This window comes from Drosophila mauritiana, chromosome 3R (assembly GCF_004382145.1).
Source record: "Drosophila mauritiana strain mau12 chromosome 3R, ASM438214v1, whole genome shotgun sequence".
Taxonomy (NCBI): Eukaryota; Metazoa; Arthropoda; class Insecta; order Diptera; family Drosophilidae; genus Drosophila; species Drosophila mauritiana.
The window spans coordinates 7,940,397-7,961,055 of NC_046670.1; the positions used below are offsets into that span (position 1 = coordinate 7,940,397).

The window sequence follows — 20,659 nt, forward strand, 5'->3', positions numbered from 1 at the left end:
GAACTTACATATATATGGTAAATGAAATTTGGCTGCAATTACACTTCAATTATAACATATATTGCAAGAGCAAGGCGAAGACTGAGCCATCATTTTTCAATTGGCTAGTAGTTTCCATTATACTGATGATAGGAAAATATATCCGTAAATTGAATATATTATCAAGAATTCTTTAGGAAATAATGGCTCCAACTGAAGCATCTTACTTTACCAACTTAGACACTGTTGAACAGAAAATTAAACAATTAATTAGGATAAGTGCGACTTCCGTGGCAGTTGTAGATAAAGTACGATATGTGTACATATAAAGAAGATTGTTAAGAAATTTAAGTCGTCCATTTGATCATAACACATCAACCTCATTGCATCGTCTTGTTAATGGGTTCTAAGTAAAGCCAAAACATTAGAAAATCATGAATTTAAAGTTCATTTCCGGTTGCCAATCAATCATTTTAATGCACTTTAACGACCGACTTGAGTCGATGACGAATAAGTATTATATATATATATATATTATTATCAACATTGAAATCGCAGTCCATCCCAGACACAAACGAAATTAATTTCGACTTTTAACAGATGTTAAAAAAACGTAAATTTAAAATCGAAGAACGAAAACATGTCAGGCAAACAAATAATTTTGTAAAACTGTAAACTGAATTAATGTACTCGTATAATAAAGATACTGATATAGTAAATCCACCGATTCTATAATTTATCAATATTGGATAACGTTAACCAGGGTCGTCGTGTAAGTATAGCGTCCAAGATCATTAACTGTCTCATCCTAAAAGTATACACTGAAAAATTATTTTACTGTAAAATTTGTTTAAGATGGGTAAAAAGTTATTATGTCTATTAGGTAAAAATAATATCATGTCAGATCTGTTTGTTTAATTTTCACATTACTTGTTTTCCGCCAATTTCTTAAAAAAAAAGACATTTTCAACGACTTTGATTATTTTATCAGATTTATGTTTATTTTGCATGGTTTTCTATGGTACAGTAATTGGGTAAATTGTGAGTACTATTTTAGTTTATGTTGTTAAATTGAGTAAAAAGCTTTTATCTCATTTCCGACGATTCGGGAGTCAAATGAGAAAGTTCAAGTGATTCGCATTTCAAATCAGACTCGCAAAAGTCGCTGGGATCGTGGGGCGTAGTGTTCGTTGGTGGCGATGGTCTATATATCTGGAAAGGTGAGCTTACTAACTATAAGCTGTAGAACAGAACTAGATTACCACATGGTCTACCTCTAAGCAGGGCATATCCCTGCTGTCTCATAAACTTTGAATAAATAATACAAACTAAAATTGGACTAAACTAGTTTTGGGGATCCTTGGATCCGCTTAGCTCAACGTCAGACTTCGGGGACCCATTCGGGGCACATTTCTGGGTCCGACCTGGGCCTTCGGTAGCTCGGCGGACTTGCGTGCTCCATCCTCCTCGTCCTCGTCTCCGAAGAGCAAGGCCGCCAGACTCGTCTCAAAGGTGGACTTCTTGCGCTGCGTGGGCTTCGTGCTGATTGCCGGCGCCTTGGTGGTGGCCAGTGTGACATCCGACTTCGTTACTCCCGGTGGATGAGTCGTTGAGGTCGTGGATGTGGTAGAGGATGTTGAGGTGGAACTACTGCTACTGCTGCTAACTGGCGATGCTGATGTCGAAGGTTTGGCTGTGGTGCCCATCAGTGGCAATGCGATTGGCTGGTCCTTGCCAGCGTTCTTGGCACCTGCGATCTCTTCCTGTTCCACTTGCTCAACGTGTTTGTAGCCCGGGGGATAAATGGGTTTGAAGCCACCTTGAAGTTGTGGCTGGAAGCTGTCCATTTCAGAAGGTTTCTCCGCTACCAGCGGACTAGCTGTGGGCTGCTCCTCTTCTGGTTTCTTTTGCTCTGTGGGTTCCACATCAGCCCGGTTAATGTTGTTCTTCTCATAGATAGCCTGATCCGTAGTCGAGGGCAGAATGTTCCAGTTACTCGGCGCCGCTGGATTTAATGCTGCAGCTCCACTGGCACCACCTAGGCTCACACTTGGGTAAAATGGTGCCATGAAGTCCTTCTCGAAGTTCTGGCCACGCAGATCGAAATCACTGCTCAGACCCTCCTCCGTCTGGGTGTCCTGTCGGATCTCGTTGATCACCGACGTGGCCAGATTGATATTGGAGAATTTCTGCCCCTGTTCGTGGCGGAATGGATTCGGCTCTGTGGGCGTGTAGGCAATTGCTATGGGTGTCTCTGTCCCAGTGCCCATAGCTCCCGTAATGATCCTTGGGGCTACGAGGACTCCGGAAACAGAAGTCTGCGATTCGGGGTGGAGCTCTGAAAAGGATGGGTCTGGCTTCTCGATGGGATAGGGGAACTTATCTTTGGGAACTTGCTGTGCCTTGTTCTGCTGCTGCAGGGATTGTGGCTTTTTGTTTTTGAGAATGGGTTCCTGTGGCTGATCGCGAATCACGGAGAAGGGAGTATTCTGGTACTCAGCAGGAGCTGAGGGAGCATCGCCTTCGCTTTGTCCCTTCTCTGCATTCTTCATCGGAAAGACAACATACATGCCGCTGGGATCCAGCTTTTGCTGGCTGAGCTTGGAGGCCTCAGCTTCCTGGGGATCGTTGTCGGCCGTGACCTGGATCTCTCCTGCACCCGTATCATCGCCAGGCAGGCTCACAGCCTTCTTTTGTGACTGCAACATTTGTAATGTGACCACTGGCTCTAGTTTCGTCTCCTCCGCTCCCTTGCGATCCTTGCCAGGTGTCACGGGCTGTGGTGGATCGTTGATCACCAGATCTTCTTCCTCGAAGTCGGCAGCTGCCTCGGCATCGATCGTTTTGTAGGGTTCCGATGAAGGTGCATGTCGCTCAGCGGGATAGCCATCAACGGATCTTAATGGACCAGGGCCCTGGGGGCGACGGGGATACATATGATCGGGCAGATAGGGCACATTCTGTCCTCCATAAGGGGGAAGTCTGTAAACTCTCCTATTAACATCTCCTCCTGGACCGGGTCCCACGGGATACTCCGAAATGCGATTCATGGGATATCGCTTCTGCATCATTTGCTGATGCTGCTGGTGCAAAGGCTGACGGCGATGGGCAAACTGAGGTTGCATCGCAGGATTATAAGGACGTTTGGGACCGGGACCACCTTGCTGAGGCAGACGGATGTTGCCCGGTTCCTGCTTTAAGGCAGGCGGATGTCCGCTGGAAATCTTGGCATTCGGGCGGAACTGTGGCAGAATATTTGGCAGATTGCTTGGACGGGGTCCGTTTTGTGGTTTCCGGTTGTACTCGTTATAGAAGTTGGAAGGTGGTGGTGTACCCAGTGGTCGCTTGCCAGGAGTCGGTGGCGCATGAGCTGGCACTGTGGTTGGGTATCGCGGAGGTGGCTCCATTTCCAGTGAGGGTTGCTCGCCAGGCTGTTGAGCAGGGAATTTCTATGGATGAAGATTGGAATATATTATAAAACAATTATTTGAATTTACTAAACTAGGGACCTACCAATGGTTGTTTCTGCTGGCTCAGGTTAAGCACTTCGTGCTGCTGGATCTGCACACTGGCGCTGCCAGGAGCTACTTCATCCATGGGCTTGGGAAAGACAACAGGATTCGAGTTCTGAATTTGCTGTAGACTTAATGGTTGTGCATGGCCATTAATGCTTGGTCCCGCCGGAGGACCTTGCATCACAGCGGAGGAGGGCATTTCCAGTGACTCTTCACCCTGGGCTGGGAAACGAATGTTGGTGGAGACAAGAAGTTCCTTGGTATCCTCTCCCTGCATCAAAACCGGCGGAGTGGGCTGTGGTTTCTGTGGGGTCGAAGATTGCTGTGGTGGGTAGGGATGAGAAGGCTGCTCGGGCTTGGTCACGGGTTTCTTTGATGGTCGTTTGTTGGAACCGATTAGGGGAAGCTGTTGATAGGGAGTCGGTGCCTCTGGTGGTGGCTCTTGGTAGGAAACGGTTCCAGGTGCTCCCGATGTCGCCACATTTCCGTTCTGATGGAAGTTTGAGTTCTGCTGGATGCTTGGCATCTGTTGGAAGTTCGGTGGCGGAGGCAGTGGTTCCTTGAGGGGTCGCTTAATGTTGCCAATGTCCTCGTTGATAACCTGACCATATTGAACACCTGGCGTGTCCTTGGCGAACAGTGGTTCCTTCTCAATGCTCGGATGGCCCACGCTAACCTGTTGCACCTGACTGCCGAGAACGAACGAGGCTGACTGCTGTCCCGGCGAAATCACCACATTATTGATCTGGCCCGGCACAGGTCGGTATTGCATCATGTTCGGCTGCTGCACCTGGTAGGACACGTACTCGTTGCTGTAGTTCTCCTGGCTACCTGAGATCACTTTCTGTTCGTTGGGACTGGGTCGTTTATGTGGTGCTGGTTGCTGTGTTCCCGGCTGCTGCTGAGTTCCTGGCTGCTGCATGGCGAAGGGCGATGGCTTGGATGGTGCAATGGGCTGAATGAGATTGCCCTGGGCATCGAATCCCTGGTTCTGTTGGTAGTTCTGGGCCACATTGGATTCCTCTTCAGCCAAGCTATTGAATATATCGCTGAGTGTCATGGGAGGTTTTGGCGGAGATGGTTGCTGTTGCAAAATTGGCGGTAGTGGCTGATGTTGCTGCTGCTGTTGATGTTGCTGTTGTATATGTTGCTGTTGGTGTTGCTGATGTTGTTGCTGTTGGTGTTGCTGTTGGTTATGTTGTTGCTGCTGCTGTTGCTGTTTTTCCAGTTGCTGCTGGTACGGATGCTTCTGCTTTTCCAGATGCTGCTTCTCCAATTGCAGCTGATACTGCTGCTGTTCATATTGGTGTTGCTGCTGCTCCTGATATTGCTGCTGCTGTATTTGCTGTTGCTTCTGCATCTGCTGCTGCTTTTCCAGTTGCAGCTGTTGCTGCTCCTCCGCCTGTGTGTTCTTCTGCCCCAGCGTGTGATAAACGTCGGCTGGATCCAGGTTGGGAATACCAGTTCCCGGAATGGGACTAAAGGCGGGTGGGGGCGTGGGTCCTTCGGTGAATACCACAGGTGCACTTGTGCTCGATGTGGTGTACATCTTGGTGGTTGTGGCAGGCTCCGTAGGGAAGATAGCTGCCTGCGGCGTGGCATGGTGTGTGGTGAGGGCCACATCGCTGCTGCTGGGAGTTGGTCTGGTCGATGACTTCACCGGACGTTGATCCTCTTGCCCAACCGTTGGCCTGCCACTGGTGCTGGGCACCGTGGGACTGTACTTCTTGGTCGGCACAAACTTCTTACGGGTGGTACTGGTGCGCGGAGGTTGTGGGGTCGTGGAAACAGTCTGCAGAGGAATGGGGCGTCTTGACGTGGTGGTGTACTTGGCCGCCGGGCTGGTTGGAGCCGTAGTTGTAGTTGTGGTAACTGGTTTCCTCGAAGGGGGCAAAGTTCCCCGAGTTGTGGTTGTTGTCGTGGTTGTCGTTGTAGACGTGGTGGTGCTGGTGCTGGTGGAGGGACTACTAGGATAGTAAGCTCCTGCCGTGGGTGTCACTGCAGTTAACTTAGTAGTTGGCACCGTGAAGAAGTTCGAGCTATGATAGTTGGGCGGTGGGGGTGTTACGGGAGCCACCACCGAAGTGGGTTTCTTGTTGGTTATGTAATTCTTGTTACTGCCCTGGTACTTCAAGTTGGCATACGAACTGGAGACCAGCGGATAAACAAACTTCGATGAGGAGTACTTCACGGGCAGGTTCAAGAAGTCGTGTATGTTGGGCGAACTGCCGCCACTCAGCACGATCTTCTCGTTGGGATCCAGCACCTCATTGGCCTCCGGCTGAATTCCCGCCGGTTTCTTGGCACTGAAGTCCAGCTGACCAGACACGGGATCCTGGCGCGCATAGTACGGTTTTCCCTCGTTGAAAATCTGATTGGGCAGCACATAGCTTGTAGAGATGACATCTTCCTCGCCGGAGACATCAGCACTCCTGGCTTCCAAGGGCAACAGGGCCGATGGAGTCTCCGTGGTGGACTCACCGCTCGATGTTGCTGCTGTGCACAGCAGCAACATTATTGCCAGCAGCAACCCTGAGTTGCTACTGCCTTCCATTTCGATTGGCTGCAAGGAGAGAAACGAAATTAAAACTTTTTGCTTGAATCGCAGACCTTCCGCCCAAGCCGAAACCACTCTTGATTTCAGAGTCTGCACAAGGCCGCTGTCACTTCAAACGCTTTGACAACGGACCGCTTCCACATTTATGGTGCGAAAATTGCAGCCAGTCGGCTGATATTGCTGGTGTTGCTGCTTCGAGTCCCGACACTCGGCAATTTGTCAGCAGACCAAGCGCCGTCGTAGGTTGGCTTAATTGAGACATGACCGTGTCTGCTTCTTTGCGAGAAGTGTTTTGGCCAAAACAAAGAGCCCAGTACTATTCGTTTGTGGCCTTCGGATGGGTTATGATTGCAGATCAAAACATCGGCTGGCAGTGTCGCTTACAATTAACAACACAACTGGTGCACTCCCAATTTGGCACTGACTCTGGTCGACAAGTGACTGGATGGGATTGCTTTGATTTTCATAAAAAGCTGCTTCAATAGTTGCGGCCAGCAAGCAAATAAAAGGAAAAAGTGAAATTTTACCAAATGTGAGCAGCCAGTTTTTGCAGCGAGTGGAAAACCCGTCTGGGAGTTGTGGCTTGTTGTGGTGGTCGCTCATTGTGGTGGTTATGTCAAACGAGCCAAATGCCAGCCGCTGGCCTAACCAACACACGTTTGCTATTGTCTAATGCTCAACGATGGCTGCAGAACCACAGAAAATGAGCCGAAAGAGCCAAAAGATCCGAAATCGATTGGGCCGCCGCCGCCAGTGCTTTCGATTCGCCGCTTCTTCTGCCGTGACAAGAAATTCACTTTCAAAAACACAGTTCAACTTTCATTCAATCAAATACTACATCGATAAAGTCACCCAGCCGAAATACCCAGCGCTAATTATGACTGACTCCACGGCGGAGAGCAGCCATAAGAGCATCAATGTCAAATCCATTCAGCCAGGAGCGAGGCTCATTATGCGCTTAATCGCCGCGTACTGTCAATCAAGCCATGTAGAAATTTATTCAGATAGCCGCAGGCACACCGCTGCTCACTGGGACTCGAGCAGTTCGAGCAAGAATCCCAGATGAAAGTGCAATTGCGGCAATTGGCAGTGGTGTCTCCAAATTGCCGCTGTTATTATTATGGTCTAGATTTCCTCTCGATTGCATGCGGCATGTGCCACCACACGAAATCATTGCGATCTAAGAGCTTGGCCATTTGAGTGCAGCGTGTTTTCTACCATCTACCAACTTTCATTTCAATTGTCAATTGGCCAGCGATTGTGTGCTTTCTTGTGTTCTTTGATTTCAGACAAAGTGTTATGCAAATGCTAAGCTTGCTTGCCTCAATTTTGCCTGCCTCGTCGTCGATGGGCTGTAATTCATAAGAGCGAGTGGAAGAACTTGTATCAACAGACTGGTTAACTGGGTAATTGGGTCACAATTTAGGAACTTGTTTGCTTTTTCCATCACATTATTAATGTCCACATCGCGCATGCTAACACGGCCAAGTTCGCTTTTATCAGTATGCTAATAAAAAAGAACAACCCGAAGAGCAGCAGCATGAGCAGAGGCCACAGAGCATCCTCCTGTAGAACTTCGAATGGCGAATGAATGGCAAACCTGTCATGGATTGGCTGGCTATCTGGCTGGATTGTTGAAAGAGCACGCGCCCGAAAGCGATGAAATGCGTGAGGCAAACGAAAGACTCAAGACACAAACTTCTTGTCAACAAGTCTTTGAATATGCGAACACGGTTTCATTGCACATTTGAGCCGCACTTGATTGCCACTTTCCATTATGAGTGCCGCCGATGAAGGCGGCCTTTCTGGGCGGCCAGTGCTGCATTTTCATTTTCATAATTTACGCATCTGGGTCACTGTGCTAATTGTTTGTAATTATTATTCAATATGTGAGGCACGGCTTTCTTGTCGCGTAGAAAGTGCTAATTTAATTAAATTTGAATTTTGAAACGAGTTATTGGTCGCGACATTCCAGTTCCAAATTTTGTGGGTTCAACGAACCCAACCCAATTGCTGACCCACTTCCTGGGCAAGGAAGTCTGCGGATTAGCGTTGTCGCTTCCCTGCCGCACTTTCCCTTCCCATTACACAATTCGCCCTGCTCTCTGATTAACTCATTCCGGACGACCGGACGCGGTTCCCACAATAAAGTTGGCATAAAGTGCATAAACACCACAACTTTCCCCTTCTCCCGCCCGCTGCGAAGTGTCGCTCTTCAGAGGAAGACGCCCCGAAAAAGTCGCACGTCTATTACGGACCACAGCAATTAGGTGTAGGTTTTAATGGCACCGAAATAGTGGCAATCAAAAGCGTGGTAAACATAATTACGACGACAAAACGAAACACATAATAGCGAAAATGCTTAATTCGCCCCCTGCGGCCAATGTTGACAAAAGAGCAGAGCCAGCGGAGTCATTAGACACCCGGGCCAATCTCGAAAAGGGGCTCCCAAAAACCCTAAGACTCAACTTAAACTGTCTCTGGCGAGCTAATTTTTAAACCAGATTCGGGGGATTGATGGGGGGGACTCGGCGCTTTCCTACATTTCTTATTTCTTTCAATGGCACGGCCAGCAGCAGCTGCAACTTTCACTTTTGGCAGTCAAAAATTTCTCGCTCAGCTTCTGAGTGCTGTTGCCTGTGCTGCGGCTGTATGTGATGTGGTGCGGCGCCAGGCAGAGAGAATTATTTATGGCTTACCGAATTTATGCCTCAACTTTAACCGCAACGCAACGGCAAAAGCAGCCAAACCAGAACGGTAGGACGCAAAATCAAAAAAATAAAATAATTAAAATCAGTGAAATTTTTGATTGCCCCCTTGGCACCGCTGTCCGCCGTATGAGGCAACTTCTGATCCCAAATACCGAGGAAGCCAGTCGTCTTCCTGCCCGCCGGTCTGCCTCACGTTTGTTTCATTTCTTTTCCACTGTTTCTGTTGCTGTTGCTTTTTCGGTGAATCAGCCGGGCAGATACCAGATGCCAGATACCCAATACCCAATGGTGGTACCACAAAATAAACCAACAACGTCTGCGAGCGAAGCGGCTAAAGCCCGTGTACGTAGCACAGCTGACCCCGTTAGCGATCATTGGACAAACAGTCGGTGGCGAGTGCGACTGGAATGTGGACGAAGCCTGGCTTGGAAACCCTATGCTCGAGGCCACAAGTACACACATAAAAAAGGCTAGCATAAATGTTAAAGTTATTCAAAAACTCTATCTTTATATCTCTGGCTTGTAACTTGCCGCAATTGATTAATAGCTTAATCAGTCGAGCTCATCACTACCTTTTTCAACAGTGTACAACGTGCGTCAGTTTCCCGACCCTAGGCAGTTTCCATTTTGATGGCTTTACGTTAATACCATTCCCAAAATCGCCGCCGTCTTAGTCATTCGAATTTAATTTGCATTTCTTTCTGGCGAAAAACGAGAAGGCGAAACAAAACAACTCGAGAAATTTCACTTTTTAAGGTGCGTAATCGCTCTTGGCCACCACACACACACACCCATAAATCCCGGCTATGATCTCTGGGGTCTGATGTTGCCTGATGTTAACGTTAACAAATGTTGGCAAGTGCAAACACCTTGGCCAAAGTCTCGTGAATCATTCGAGTGTTGCAATCACACGAAATTTCGAGCGAATTCCCGCAAACCGAAAGCAATCAACGGCCAAGGAAATCCGTGATCGGATTTCCGCTCTCTCGCTGGTGAAGATAGAAAGTGACGCCCACATGCTAACTGCCGATTAGCATATATGGTAGAAATGAATAACCCCATTGGCCAAAACGGGCGGAATTCCTTCAGGCCAGAAGACAAATAAATACATACATACATAAATAAATAACTAAAAGCCGAATGTCTTAAAAATCAATAAACCGAAATAGCCGCTGACCGCGTCTAAAAAATGGCAATGAAAGTCAAGGCAACGTGCCTGAAATCTTAATTATAATAATACGCATTTGCAGGTTCTTCAAAGAGAAATGGTGAAATTTTCAGCTTGCCGCCAGAGTGTGAAGTTCAAGCCGAGCACTTCAAATGCCACACACACACCACACCACACACATACACTCCAAAACTTGAATTTGTTGCTATTTTATTAGTTTTAATGAAGTCGACGACGGCGAATCGAAATTTACAACAACTTATGGCACAAAGCGAGGAAATTATGCGCTGCACACATGCGCAGACCGTATGAATTTTACAATGGAATTGCTATTATTAAAGTACTGTCCGAACCATCATCAAATGGAAACTGCTCAAGTGCTGATTTGAAGAAAAAGCGTGCATAAATGCTGGTCAGCACAGAGTGACAGCTGGATAGTTGGCAAAACTTTAAATACAGCGAAAAAATTATCATAATCATGGCTATAGCTTTGTAAATTGATTTGCAATTCTAAATAATTATTGCTGTAAGTGAGTGATTTATTATATTTTTCGCGGTGTAACAAAAGCATAAGCACGAGCTGCAGTCGGCCAAATAAAAAGGAAAGTGCCGCGGATGCCCGATTTGAAAAACAATTTCAGAGAGCAGCGATAAGGCCGATAAGCAGCGAGCGCAATGATTGACTATGTTCGCCGATGGATGTATCCCATTTTGCAGAATCGCCGCACGTCACCGATCTGGTCGGCCAATAAATCTTTCAAGGCTGTCAGTGCGTTTTTGGTGGCCAAGTGTGACTTCCTCGGCCAGAGCAGAAGCAGCCATAAATGGCCAGAGCTCGAGTGTAATTCGGTTTAGGCCTGCTGCCTCTGGCATGGCTTTTATGGTCACTTGGCTTTTTGGCTCACTTGGCTGCTTGCTGGGTTGTTTTTAATGCAATTGCAATAGCTGCGGCATTAGAAATTGCTGCGCCCGCGCGTGCCATCCAGTAAATGGCTTGGCTCCAAGTTCTGTTTCTGCTTCTGATTCTGATTCTGCCCGGCATAGCTAAGCATATAGTATGATTCAATTTGGGTCGCTGGCGATGGCTATAAATCAGGCGGCGGACTCCTTCCCTATTGGGAACGCTGCTCCGACCTTTTGGGAAAGTAATAAATTAGCTAACGGTTGGCTGCCAATTGATCTCGTTATCTCCTCGTCTGTGTATTGAATAATTCGCGCCCAGTGCATAACAGTCGCCGACACGCAATCCATTGAAACTCATGCAAAGTGTGAATTCATTACCAGAATTCAATTATTTTGCACTTTACATAACGCCAGGCGATGGTCAATGAACCTGACAATTTTTCGGCCAGCGGAATGCGGAATCTCGGAAACAAGTTAACGTCAATTAGCATGTAGTCCACAATTTGTAGGTCATCCGAATTTGATGGTAAGTAAGTAAGGCAACGCGAGATCTAGACTAAAATAAAAAGCCGTCTTTTGCAAGTTAGTTGCGTACATAATTATTCTCTTGCACAAAAACTCAAGTAACGTTTTTCCACCATATGTGCAAGGGCCGGCGACAAAAAAAAAAAAAGCGGAGGCCAAACAAAAGACTTAAGGCACGAACTCGTCGTGTGGGTTGCTGGGCCTGCCCTGATTTCCAGCTGGTGACCAGCAACAGCCCGCTGCAGTTTGCCTATTTTTTGTGCCTTGTCGAGTGCAGCATGCTAATTAGCTGCAACCGTAATGGCCGACAAGCATTCCTAACCGCTTAACCCACAATTCTTACCCGTAAACTGGCTGAACCTGGTCGATATCCTTGGCTGCGGTGGCCCTAAGTATTCCACAATTAGTTGATTGTTTGGGAAACCAATAGAGTTCACACTGGCACACTCGCGGCGAATGGAAGAGCTCACCGGGCACACACAACAATTACCGTTGTTGCGATTTCCGTTGACGGTGCCGTACGAAATTCGATTCGATTTTCCAAACACGTCTCGCACTTTTCTTTTCTCTCGGCTCGCGTTCAATATTGAATTTCTGGTATTTGCATTTCTGCCGCGAAAGAATCTGAAGAGAAGACCACGACGCGACCGTTGCCATCAACGGCCAGACACTGAATGAAGTTGTGCGACGACAAAAGAAATTTTTATTAAAAAGAAAGCACTGCCAACTGGTAAGACGGCTGGCAGCGGTTACAAACGGTTAACAGAGCCACTGTTAACTTGCAACTGCTGTTGGAAATTCAAAAATCAAATCTACTGCAGTGGAACATTTTAATTGTTGACTGCAATCAAAGATTTTACGAACCGCTTCCGAGGTTACCCCTATAACAAGAGCGAAACTGTTTCGGTTCTAGTGATAAGAAAGTTGGATAAAAACATTTCAGAGCCTAATGTCTTAATTGATCAAGAAAGTTTCTTCCCAGAACATAATTGCGTACTTCCACTTCAATAGTTTGGCCCATTCAATTCGTGTTTGCAAACGAAAGCTGGCCAGCTGACCAAGCACAGCTATTAAGACAGAAACTTTTTATTTCGAAAATCGGACAATTAAGCCCTAATATCTTATATAAAATCGCATTTAATGCGCAAAAAGAGGTGCCTAACGACTTAAAGCTCGTACTTAACTGGCCGATGTTACGTGCATTTGTTCGACGGACCAGCAAAATATTTTGGTGGCTCTGGTCCAAAAAACGCCACCAAACTTCCAAGCAGCAAGCAGTGAAAGCGGAAGCACTTATTATTCTCCGTATTTTGCACCACTAAAAAAAAGTGATGGACAAAACGCTGGAACGACAACAGCAATCAAAGCAATACATATAATTACTTCATTCAGAAACGCAACCGGAATCGGATTCAGGGCCACAAAGTTTTCAGCCGGTGGCAAATAAAAATTCGGCATTCAATGAGCGGAGAAAAGCTGTCCGTTATCACTTTCGGATCTTAGTTATCCAATGCAATGTTTATTCGCCCGATTTTCTATAATTTTATTGACTTCTTGCATAATGAAATCATTACAACCGAATATGTGTCGACTTTTTAACTAGTAATCAGTTCTTAAGATAAGTACCAATATCTCAAGATTTGATCCTAATATAAAATACTTAAGAAAGTTGGTTGTTAATCTTATTATTCTTTTTTTGTCTTTCGTATCAATTTACCTTGGATGCTTCAACCTTTTGCAATCAACACAAATTCAACTCACTGGGCTTAAATAAATAAATAAATTTATTCCGTCCACTTCTTTTTTATATACTACATTCTGCGTACAGTTCAAAGGTGCTACAGAACGATTTGATTATTTCTTTGCTGCTAGGCAGCAAACAGTCACTAGAGTACGCACACTCTTCGAGGAGTTGGTGAAATTCATCCTTGGATCACTTAGCGCGCCTGGTTGAATGGGTTGTCCGGGGACTTGTTCCATTCCTTCATCAGCAGCTGCTTCCACTGGGACATGCGAAGGGAAGGATTCTCAGCCTTAATGCGGGGCAGATTGTTGGCTTCAAAGGTCTTGTAGGCGGCGCGCATTCGCTTCTCGGGATGCTTGTCCTCTTCGCTGTCATTTACACTACAATGGCATGAAATAGAAATAGATTAATATTGATAAAACAATGTGCCAAATAAGGTACTCCCACCTGAGCACCACGAGGGCCTCGTCAATGTTGGACGCCACATCCGTGTCGGCCATGGATCGGTTCAGATTCTCTTCGATATGGTTTTGGACCACCACTCGCGCGGCCATCGGCTTGTTGGCCTCGTTGATCGCCTCGATTACGCGCTGCTTCTTCTCCATCTCCTCGAGAATCATCTGGCGGTTGATCTTGGCCAGCGGCTGCTTGCGATGCGTGTTGATTGAGGACATTTCCTGGTCCAGCAGCGCTTTGGCCTCAGCCTTTCGCTTGGCCGCCTCCGCCCGCTTGCGCTCCTCATCGTCCTTGCGCTGTTGTTTCTTGGCCAGATTTTTGTCGTCATCGCGCCACAGGCGATCCTCCGCCTCCTTGCTCTTCTTCTCCTGCGTGGCCTTCTTGGTGGCCTCCTTGCGCTCGCGGGCCTCCACCGCCTTCGAGTTGATTCCCATTTTCTTTGGCATTGTGTCCTTTATAATGAATTCCGATCCTAAAATGTTGTCTATTTTTTATTGATTTTGAGCCAGTGTGACCAGGCTGCGGCGCTAGAGTGCTAAACTACCAAAGAGTAACGAAGAAAAAATACTAGAAAAATATATAGCTCAAATACCTTTTAAATGTCTTATTAATGCATTTAAATTAAATAAATTGCGAAATATCTATTTATATGAATATTGGTTAAAATTATAAAACGAATTATAAATCACTTTAAAACTAAAAATAAACAAATAGAATACCTATTTTAGTGGACGCATTTGTATGTAAAAATTCTCCGCCTGGTCTCACTATAATCTAAGGCATTTGTTTTGGTTACTCCACATTGTTATTAACAACAAATAACAATCACATGGATATTCTGAAAGCTGAAATAGCGCGAAAGCGCAAGCTGCTGGAGCAAAAGCAGCTGGTGGACGAAAAGAAGAAGTACTTCAGACGCGGTGACCTGAACGCCAAGAACACAGAGGAAGTGCTGCAGAAGGTGGGCTACATAAAGCAGGAGTCCGTCGAGGCACAAGGACAAACGACGGAGGGCGCGTACAGTTTTGTGGCCGATGGCCAGAACATATTGCCGCGCACGGAGGTCATTCGGAGGCTTCGGGAACGCGGCGAACCTATCCTTATATTTGGCGAGACGGAGCCCGAGGCATTTGACCGATTGCGACAATGCGAGATTTCACAGCCAGAGGCCAATCGCGGTTTCCGCAACGATTTCCAGGAGGCCATGGAGCAGGTGGACGCCGCCTACCTGCAGGAGATGTTCGCCAACACACCCACCACCAAGGAAGACAAGAAGTCGGACTTCGCTGAGCTCGACGAGTCCGTGTCGTGGGAGAGCATACAGACAATGGCTGAAAATATGGGCCGCAACAAGGACTACGACATGGATGTGATCATCACGCTGCTCACCTTCCTGCTCAAGCTGTGGAACGACCAGATCGCCAACTACAGCAAGCACGAAAAGATGTCCACAAAGGTGAAAATGACCCGCGTCATCTACACGCAGACAAAGGAGTACGTGAAGCCGCTGTTTCGCAAGCTGAAGCATCACACCCTGCCAGAGGACATTTTGGACAGTCTGCGAGACATCTGCAAACACCTGCTCAACCGCAACTACATCACAGCCAGCGATGCCTACCTAGAAATGGCCATCGGAAACGCGCCTTGGCCCATTGGTGTCACTATGGTGGGTATCCACGCTCGTACGGGTCGCGAAAAGATTTTCTCCAAAAACGTAGCTCATGTAATGAACGATGAAACACAGCGAAAGTACATCCAGGGTCTCAAACGACTGATGACCAAGTGCCAAGAGTACTTTCCCACCGATCCCTCCAAGTGCGTGGAGTACGTCAGCAAGAAGGATCGCGAATAAACTTGAGCTTTATGTTAGTCATTATTGTAATACCAATATCAAGCGTTTATCTATATAAGTAGAGAGCAATGGAGGTTCCGCGGGGGTTACATTTTCACTTCTTTCCCAGTTCAGCGGACCGCTGTGACGACTTTTCCACGGCGTTTATTAAAGTAGACCTGAAAGCACGAAAGAAAGCTGTAAAACAACAGTGTAATGAACAACTTCATGGTTACCCACCTGAGGTTCCCCTTTTCCAGTTCATGAACACCTACAATGGTGGCGCCACCGGGAGAGCAGACTTCATCCCTCAGCACCGCCGGGTGTTTGCCAGTGAGCAGCACCGTTTTGGCCGCTCCCAGAAGCGTTTGAGCCGCAAACTGAAGAGCCATCTGACGCGGGACGCCCTGCTTGACGCCTCCATCGGCCAGTGCCTCTATGATGGTGTAAACAAATGCCGGACCGCATCCAGCTACCCCGGTGACGGCGTCGATCATGGACTCGGGCACCTGTTGTGCCAGTCCCAGGGCGTTGAGCATAAGGTGAATCTTTTCCAAGTCGTGATGCGAAACGCGTGCGTTGCCAGTGTAAACAGTGCAGCCCTCGCCCACCTGCATGGATGTATTGGGCATGGTGCGTATCACCTTCAGCTCCGAACTGCCCATGAAGCTGAAGGCCTCCTCCAGCGTTTGGAGGCTGGTACCCGCCAGAACCGACACCACCAGCTTGCTGGCATCCTTGGCCGACGGCACGTGCTTGTACTTAAGCTGGGCGGCGCACGGCGTTAGCATGTGCGGCTTAACGCAGATGAAAACTATGTCCGTGTGCTCCAGCACCATGCAGTTGTCGTCGCAGGTCACAGCTCCCAGATCCCGCCAACGCTGCAGGTTCTCAATGTGGGGACCGGAGACCTGCACCTGGCTGGCCTTCACGATCCCACAGCGCACCAGTCCGGATCCTATGGCGTAGGCCATGTTTCCGCCCCCGATGAAGCCGATCTTTTCGTCCAACTTGGCCATGCTTAAGGAACTCTTTGAGGTTCTAGACACGTCTTTGCCCGATATAGTAACAGGCACTCCAGATGATTTTGAGCAATTGATTGATGTTAGATAACTTTATGGCCCTCGAGCTTGTCCTAGTGTCAATATTTGAGGTGGCTGGACTTTTATCGCTCCTCTAATCAATAACAGCTGCCGATTGCATGGGCGTAGCTAGACAAAACTATTTTTAGGGGCTAGCGCCTAAATAAACAAATCCCCTTAAGTACTCCCCTGAGCTTTGGTGTGACCAGATATTCTACGCCAAAAAAAACTTAAATACCAGATAAGTTGCCATTCCTGCAACTTGAATTTATTTGTTATGATTTCTTCCGCGGATTGCTCTCCGAAAACTGGGTGAATAAGTTAAAATTTAGCTGCTCCCAAACTAAAAAGAATGCGGCGTCACTTACAGTGGAGCATTAAGCAGGTGGGTTCATTCATCATTCAGCTAAACCACTTCTAACCCAGTATAATTAACAGCTAACAGCCAGTTACTCGGATGGTCAGCTGTCTCCTCGCCGGGTGACTGAAGAAGCTCTGCAAGATGCGCTGCGGTGGAAGACCTTGAATGCCTTTGTGCGTCTCACGCCGGAACAGGCGGCGCAGCAGGCCCAGGACTCGGAGGAGCGCTATAAGCTAAGACAACCGATTAGTGATCTTGATGGAGTCACCATTGCCATCAAGGACAACTTTTGCACGAAAGATGTACACACCACCTGTGCCTCACGGTAGGAGACCATGGGATCCTAGCATCACAGCAATATTATCCTTGTAGCCTTCGTTGCCAGAATGCTCCAAGACTTTGTGCCGCCCTATGATGCCACTGTGTGCTCCAGACTTAAACAAGCCGGCGCTGTAATCCTGGGCAAGACGAATATGGATCAGTTTGCCATGGGCGCCGGCACTGTGGACTCCCTGTACGGGCCGACTAAGAACATCTGGAGCGAGGACCTAGACAAGGATCACTGGCGCATTGCGGGCGGCAGTTCTGGAGGCTCTGCATCCGCCGTAGCCGCGGGTCTTTGCTATGCGTGAGTACTAGCTTGTTTATGTTTTGAACACCTAACCTCAAACGCGATGGTAGAAAATGTAGCATATTTGATCAAAATTAATCACCAGAGGGCTAAAAAGCAGCTGTGTCCACGGCGAGACTTGCAGATTTATTAACGGATTATGAGCGGACTCGCACTGACCGCACTTCGCATTCGCATTACATAACATACTAAGTTTAGGGTCACTAAATGTTTAGATGATGATCTCGGTGTCGCCCAGATCCTCGTCCGAGGGCAGTGTAATGCTGGCTGGGTCCACATAGTTGGGGCTGACCAGATCGACGCCGGCCTGTTCGCGGCGACGCAGCTCCAAGAAGCCCTCACGCTGGGCCCAGTTACGGAACTGAGTGTCGGGCAGGTAGGCCCAGTAGAAGCTGCCCCAAACCAGGCACAGTGTCACCGTAAAGAAGAACGTCGCCTTGGTGGCCTTGCGATCCTCCACCTGGTCCTTGTAGTCGAATCCGTAGCTCTGCCAGTTCTTGGGATTCGGATTGGCGAAGTCCTCGGTCGTAAGTGAAGTGGGGGCCGTGATGGTCTCATCCTTCTTCGGCGACGTGTTGATTGCCCGCACTACTGGCGCCTGGTTGGCCACCAGGGAACGCTGCAGCGCAACGGCGCGGTTGGTCAGACGAAAAAGCGCAGCCATCGCTTTGGGGAAGAAATTTTAGTAGCAAATTTCGTAAATAATCGAGTTTTCCCTTGATCGCTGAATTTCTGACAGCTGCGCAGTGTGAACGTTTGCTGCAATTTGTCAGCTGTCCGAGAGGGTAGCCACTCGATGCGGTATTTTTTGGTATTTTGCCACGAACCGTTTTTATTTGAATTCATAGGAACTTTTCTGGAAATAAATATTATTAAAGTTTATTCTTAAATTCCGCTTTTCCAGAGCAATTGGTTCGGACACGGGTGGCTCCACCCGAAACCCGGCCTCGTACTGCGGCGTGGTGGGGCTAAAACCAACCTACGGCCTCGTCTCCCGGCACGGACTCATCCCGCTGGTCAATTCCATGGACGTGCCCGGCATTTTCGCCCGCTCCGTCAGTGATTGCGTGGCGATCCTAAATACAGTGGCAGGACCGGATAAACTGGACTCCACAACCATCAGGAAGCCTTTTACCAGGCTAAATATGCCGGAAGTTGGGCAAATTGACCTGAGTACTGTGCGCATAGGAATACCAAAGGAATACCATTGCCACGGTCTCTCCGCCGAAGTTCTGGAAACGTGGTCTAAGGTGGCCGATTTGCTGGAGTGTAGCGGTGCCTCTGTCAGACAGGTTTCCCTGCCCAATACGGCAGCAAGTATATTCGTGTACACCATTCTTAATCAGTGCGAGGTGGCCAGCAACATGGCAAGGTACGATGGAATCGAGTACGGCCATCGGGCTGCAGACGAGCGCAGCACGGAGCAATTGTATGCGCTTTCCAGGGCCGAGGGATTCAACGAGGTGGTTAAGACACGCATACTCACGGGAAACTTTCTGCTGCTGAAAAAGAACTATGATCACTACTTTGAGAAGGCTTTGCGGGTGCGCCGCCTTATCGCAGAAGACTTTGCTAAGGTGTTCGATTCCTCGGCCAAAGAGGAGCGGGTGGACATCCTTCTCACGCCGACAACTCTTACAGAGGCTCCGCTGTACAAGGACTTCGCCTCCCTGACCAACAGGGATCAGTGTGCCGTGCAGGACTTTTGCACTCAACCAGCCAACATGGCTGGAATTCCCGCCGTGTCTATACCGATTCGTCTGTCCCGGGCAGGATTGCCCTTGAGCCTTCAGCTGATGAGCAACAGCCTCAACGAGCAGTTACTGCTCACTGTGGCACGCTGGATAGAGGCGCAGGTGGAATTCGACAGCCTGGAGCACTCGCAACAGTATAAGGCTAGTTTGTAAAACTTTTAAATAAATTCTGTTTAATTGTTACAAGGGTTTCTATTCTCTGAGACGACAAGATGGCCATAAAACTATACGAACTTCGCACTTCGAATAAATCCATCGCTGCTTGCTATGTATACTGTGTTGTTGGCTCCACAGCATATGCTGTTCACACAACTGCCCACCTCCACCTCGCCCAGGGCTTTTGGCTTTCCTGCTCCCAGATCGGTCCATCCCTTTACCTTTTTGTCATAGCCGCCGGAGTACAAATAAGTCTCATTCCCGCAAAGGGCGTTTACGATCCACTCATGGCAGTCCTGAAATAAAATTAAGAGTCGTATATTATAGCTTGGATCTACGAATGCAGGAAACTCACCGGCAAGTGCCAAATTTTGGAGTACTGTTGCTGCGAAAGATTGTTGACCAGTTGCAAGCCCATCCCAGAGCGATCGGGAAAGGCCAGATAGCTACGCTTGCCATCCACCATGGGCCCGAGAAGATGGAGCGGAGACTTACCTGGAATCACCGCCTTATTGCTGTACTTTCCGGACTTGCCCTCCGCCACCTGGGACACCACCACGTCCAGGTCGCGAACAGTGTAAATGAGATTCTGCTCGCCGGCCAGTGACTTGACCTCCTCCACCAGGCTGTACTTGAAGAGCATGCGATCGTTGGTCCATGTGGTCACCACGCCCTTGTCATCGCCCGTGTAAAGCACGGATCCGTCGCAGTACATGGCCTGGATGGCGTCGTCGCAGCGGAATAACTCCTGCACTGACTCGTCTCCATAGGGAGGAAGCATGAAGTGCACCTGGCCATCACAGCTGCTCGAGTAGACTTTTCCGTGCTGATTGATGGCCATGCAGTATATATACGCCTCGTGAGCGTTCACAGTGGTTAAAAGTTGCAGTTCCGGTGACCAGATCTGGAGGGGAATAAATATTAGCTAAGAGAGCGATGTGGGAACCCGGTAGATACCCACTCTTATTTTACCGTCGGCGCCTCCGGAGAACACCTGTCCATCGAAGTACGCTACGCAGGTGGCGTCCCCTTCATGTCCCTCGGAGGACGTGTTTTCGATGCGGGCGTTGTTGGCCATTTGCTGATTCGAATCGGACTGAGTAAATCCCTTCTCATCCGTGGTCTTTTGACTTCATCAATGTACGTAAATATAGCATGGAAATACTCTCTGCAGAGCTATAAATAACCCCAAAGATCACACTGCGCGGTATAAATAAGTGCTCACTTATCTTACTTTTAAAATACATCTCCTTAATGCAACAAATAGAATATAAATATTTTAAAAC

At 48.0% G+C, this 20,659-nt stretch overlaps 7 protein-coding genes across 8 annotated transcripts; 2 read left to right on the forward strand and 5 right to left on the reverse strand.

The window, feature by feature from the left end:
* Positions 1–958: 958 nt before the first annotated feature.
* LOC117144407 (trithorax group protein osa) lies at positions 959–12,023 on the reverse strand. Of its 2 annotated transcripts, none has more exons than XM_033309546.1 (3): positions 11,702–12,023; positions 3,493–6,057; positions 959–3,428 (listed from the first exon to the last, which is right to left on the reverse strand). In XM_033309546.1, the coding sequence occupies exons 2-3, from the start codon at positions 6,046–6,048 to the stop codon at positions 1,350–1,352; spliced, it is 4,635 nt and encodes a 1,544-aa protein (XP_033165437.1). In that variant the 5' UTR covers positions 6,049–6,057; positions 11,702–12,023; the 3' UTR covers positions 959–1,349. The 2 variants fall into 2 exon arrangements, with proteins under 2 accessions (XP_033165437.1, XP_033165436.1); XM_033309545.1 differs by lacking the exon at positions 11,702–12,023 and adding an exon at positions 6,436–6,455.
* Positions 12,024–13,124: 1,101 nt separating this feature from the next.
* On the reverse strand, positions 13,125–14,077 carry LOC117143108 (coiled-coil domain-containing protein 124). Its single transcript, XM_033307590.1, has 2 exons — positions 13,550–14,077; positions 13,125–13,482 (listed from the first exon to the last, which is right to left on the reverse strand). Exons 1-2 carry the CDS (start codon positions 14,002–14,004, stop codon positions 13,296–13,298), a joined length of 642 nt encoding a protein of 213 aa, XP_033163481.1. The 5' UTR covers positions 14,005–14,077; the 3' UTR covers positions 13,125–13,295.
* Positions 14,078–14,303: 226 nt separating this feature from the next.
* On the forward strand, positions 14,304–15,446 carry LOC117143104 (pre-mRNA-splicing factor 18). Its single transcript, XM_033307586.1, has one exon. The coding sequence runs from the start codon at positions 14,388–14,390 to the stop codon at positions 15,408–15,410; it is 1,023 nt and encodes a 340-aa protein (XP_033163477.1). The 5' UTR covers positions 14,304–14,387; the 3' UTR covers positions 15,411–15,446.
* On the reverse strand, positions 15,413–16,646 carry LOC117143107 (pyrroline-5-carboxylate reductase). The gene is made up of 2 exons (XM_033307589.1): positions 15,630–16,646; positions 15,413–15,568 (listed from the first exon to the last, which is right to left on the reverse strand). The coding sequence occupies exons 1-2, from the start codon at positions 16,406–16,408 to the stop codon at positions 15,505–15,507; spliced, it is 843 nt and encodes a 280-aa protein (XP_033163480.1). The 5' UTR covers positions 16,409–16,646; the 3' UTR covers positions 15,413–15,504.
* A 69-nt stretch (positions 16,647–16,715) lies between these two features.
* LOC117143103 (glutamyl-tRNA(Gln) amidotransferase subunit A, mitochondrial) lies at positions 16,716–19,400 on the forward strand. The gene is made up of 4 exons (XM_033307584.1): positions 16,716–16,856; positions 16,910–17,157; positions 17,218–17,460; positions 18,368–19,400. Exons 1-4 carry the CDS (start codon positions 16,824–16,826, stop codon positions 19,368–19,370), a joined length of 1,527 nt encoding a protein of 508 aa, XP_033163475.1. The 5' UTR covers positions 16,716–16,823; the 3' UTR covers positions 19,371–19,400.
* Positions 17,554–18,217, reverse strand: LOC117143110 (NADH dehydrogenase [ubiquinone] 1 beta subcomplex subunit 11, mitochondrial). Its single transcript, XM_033307592.1, has one exon. It carries the CDS (start codon positions 18,125–18,127, stop codon positions 17,675–17,677), a length of 453 nt encoding a protein of 150 aa, XP_033163483.1. The 5' UTR covers positions 18,128–18,217; the 3' UTR covers positions 17,554–17,674.
* LOC117143106 lies at positions 19,371–20,615 on the reverse strand. Its single transcript, XM_033307588.1, has 3 exons — positions 20,335–20,615; positions 19,729–20,277; positions 19,371–19,669 (listed from the first exon to the last, which is right to left on the reverse strand). The coding sequence occupies exons 1-3, from the start codon at positions 20,449–20,451 to the stop codon at positions 19,442–19,444; spliced, it is 894 nt and encodes a 297-aa protein (XP_033163479.1). The 5' UTR covers positions 20,452–20,615; the 3' UTR covers positions 19,371–19,441.
* Between the last annotated feature and the right edge of the window lie 44 nt (positions 20,616–20,659).

Coding starts and splice junctions, on each gene's coding strand:
- LOC117144407 (XM_033309546.1), bottom strand. CDS start 6,048: ATGGAAGGCAGTAGCAACTCAGGGTTGCTGCTGGCAATAATGTTGCTG. Junction 3,429..3,492: donor GCCAGCAGAAACAACCATTG/GTAGGTCCCTAG, acceptor CTTCATCCATAG/AAATTCCCTGCTCAACAGCC.
- LOC117143108 (XM_033307590.1), bottom strand. CDS start 14,004: ATGCCAAAGAAAATGGGAATCAACTCGAAGGCGGTGGAGGCCCGCGAG. Junction 13,483..13,549: donor GAGGCCCTCGTGGTGCTCAG/GTGGGAGTACCT, acceptor ATGCCATTGTAG/TGTAAATGACAGCGAAGAGG.
- LOC117143104 (XM_033307586.1), top strand. CDS start 14,388: ATGGATATTCTGAAAGCTGAAATAGCGCGAAAGCGCAAGCTGCTGGAG.
- LOC117143107 (XM_033307589.1), bottom strand. CDS start 16,408: ATGGCCAAGTTGGACGAAAAGATCGGCTTCATCGGGGGCGGAAACATG. Junction 15,569..15,629: donor CTGGAAAAGGGGAACCTCAG/GTGGGTAACCAT, acceptor TCGTGCTTTCAG/GTCTACTTTAATAAACGCCG.
- LOC117143103 (XM_033307584.1), top strand. CDS start 16,824: ATGCGGCGTCACTTACAGTGGAGCATTAAGCAG. Junction 17,158..17,217: donor CACACCACCTGTGCCTCACG/GTAGGAGACCAT, acceptor CTTCGTTGCCAG/AATGCTCCAAGACTTTGTGC. Junction 17,461..18,367: donor GCCGCGGGTCTTTGCTATGC/GTGAGTACTAGC, acceptor CCGCTTTTCCAG/AGCAATTGGTTCGGACACGG.
- LOC117143110 (XM_033307592.1), bottom strand. CDS start 18,127: ATGGCTGCGCTTTTTCGTCTGACCAACCGCGCCGTTGCGCTGCAGCGT.
- LOC117143106 (XM_033307588.1), bottom strand. CDS start 20,451: ATGGCCAACAACGCCCGCATCGAAAACACGTCCTCCGAGGGACATGAA. Junction 20,278..20,334: donor GCGCCGACGGTAAAATAAGA/GTGGGTATCTAC, acceptor ATTCCCCTCCAG/ATCTGGTCACCGGAACTGCA. Junction 19,670..19,728: donor CCAAAATTTGGCACTTGCCG/GTGAGTTTCCTG, acceptor ATTTTATTTCAG/GACTGCCATGAGTGGATCGT.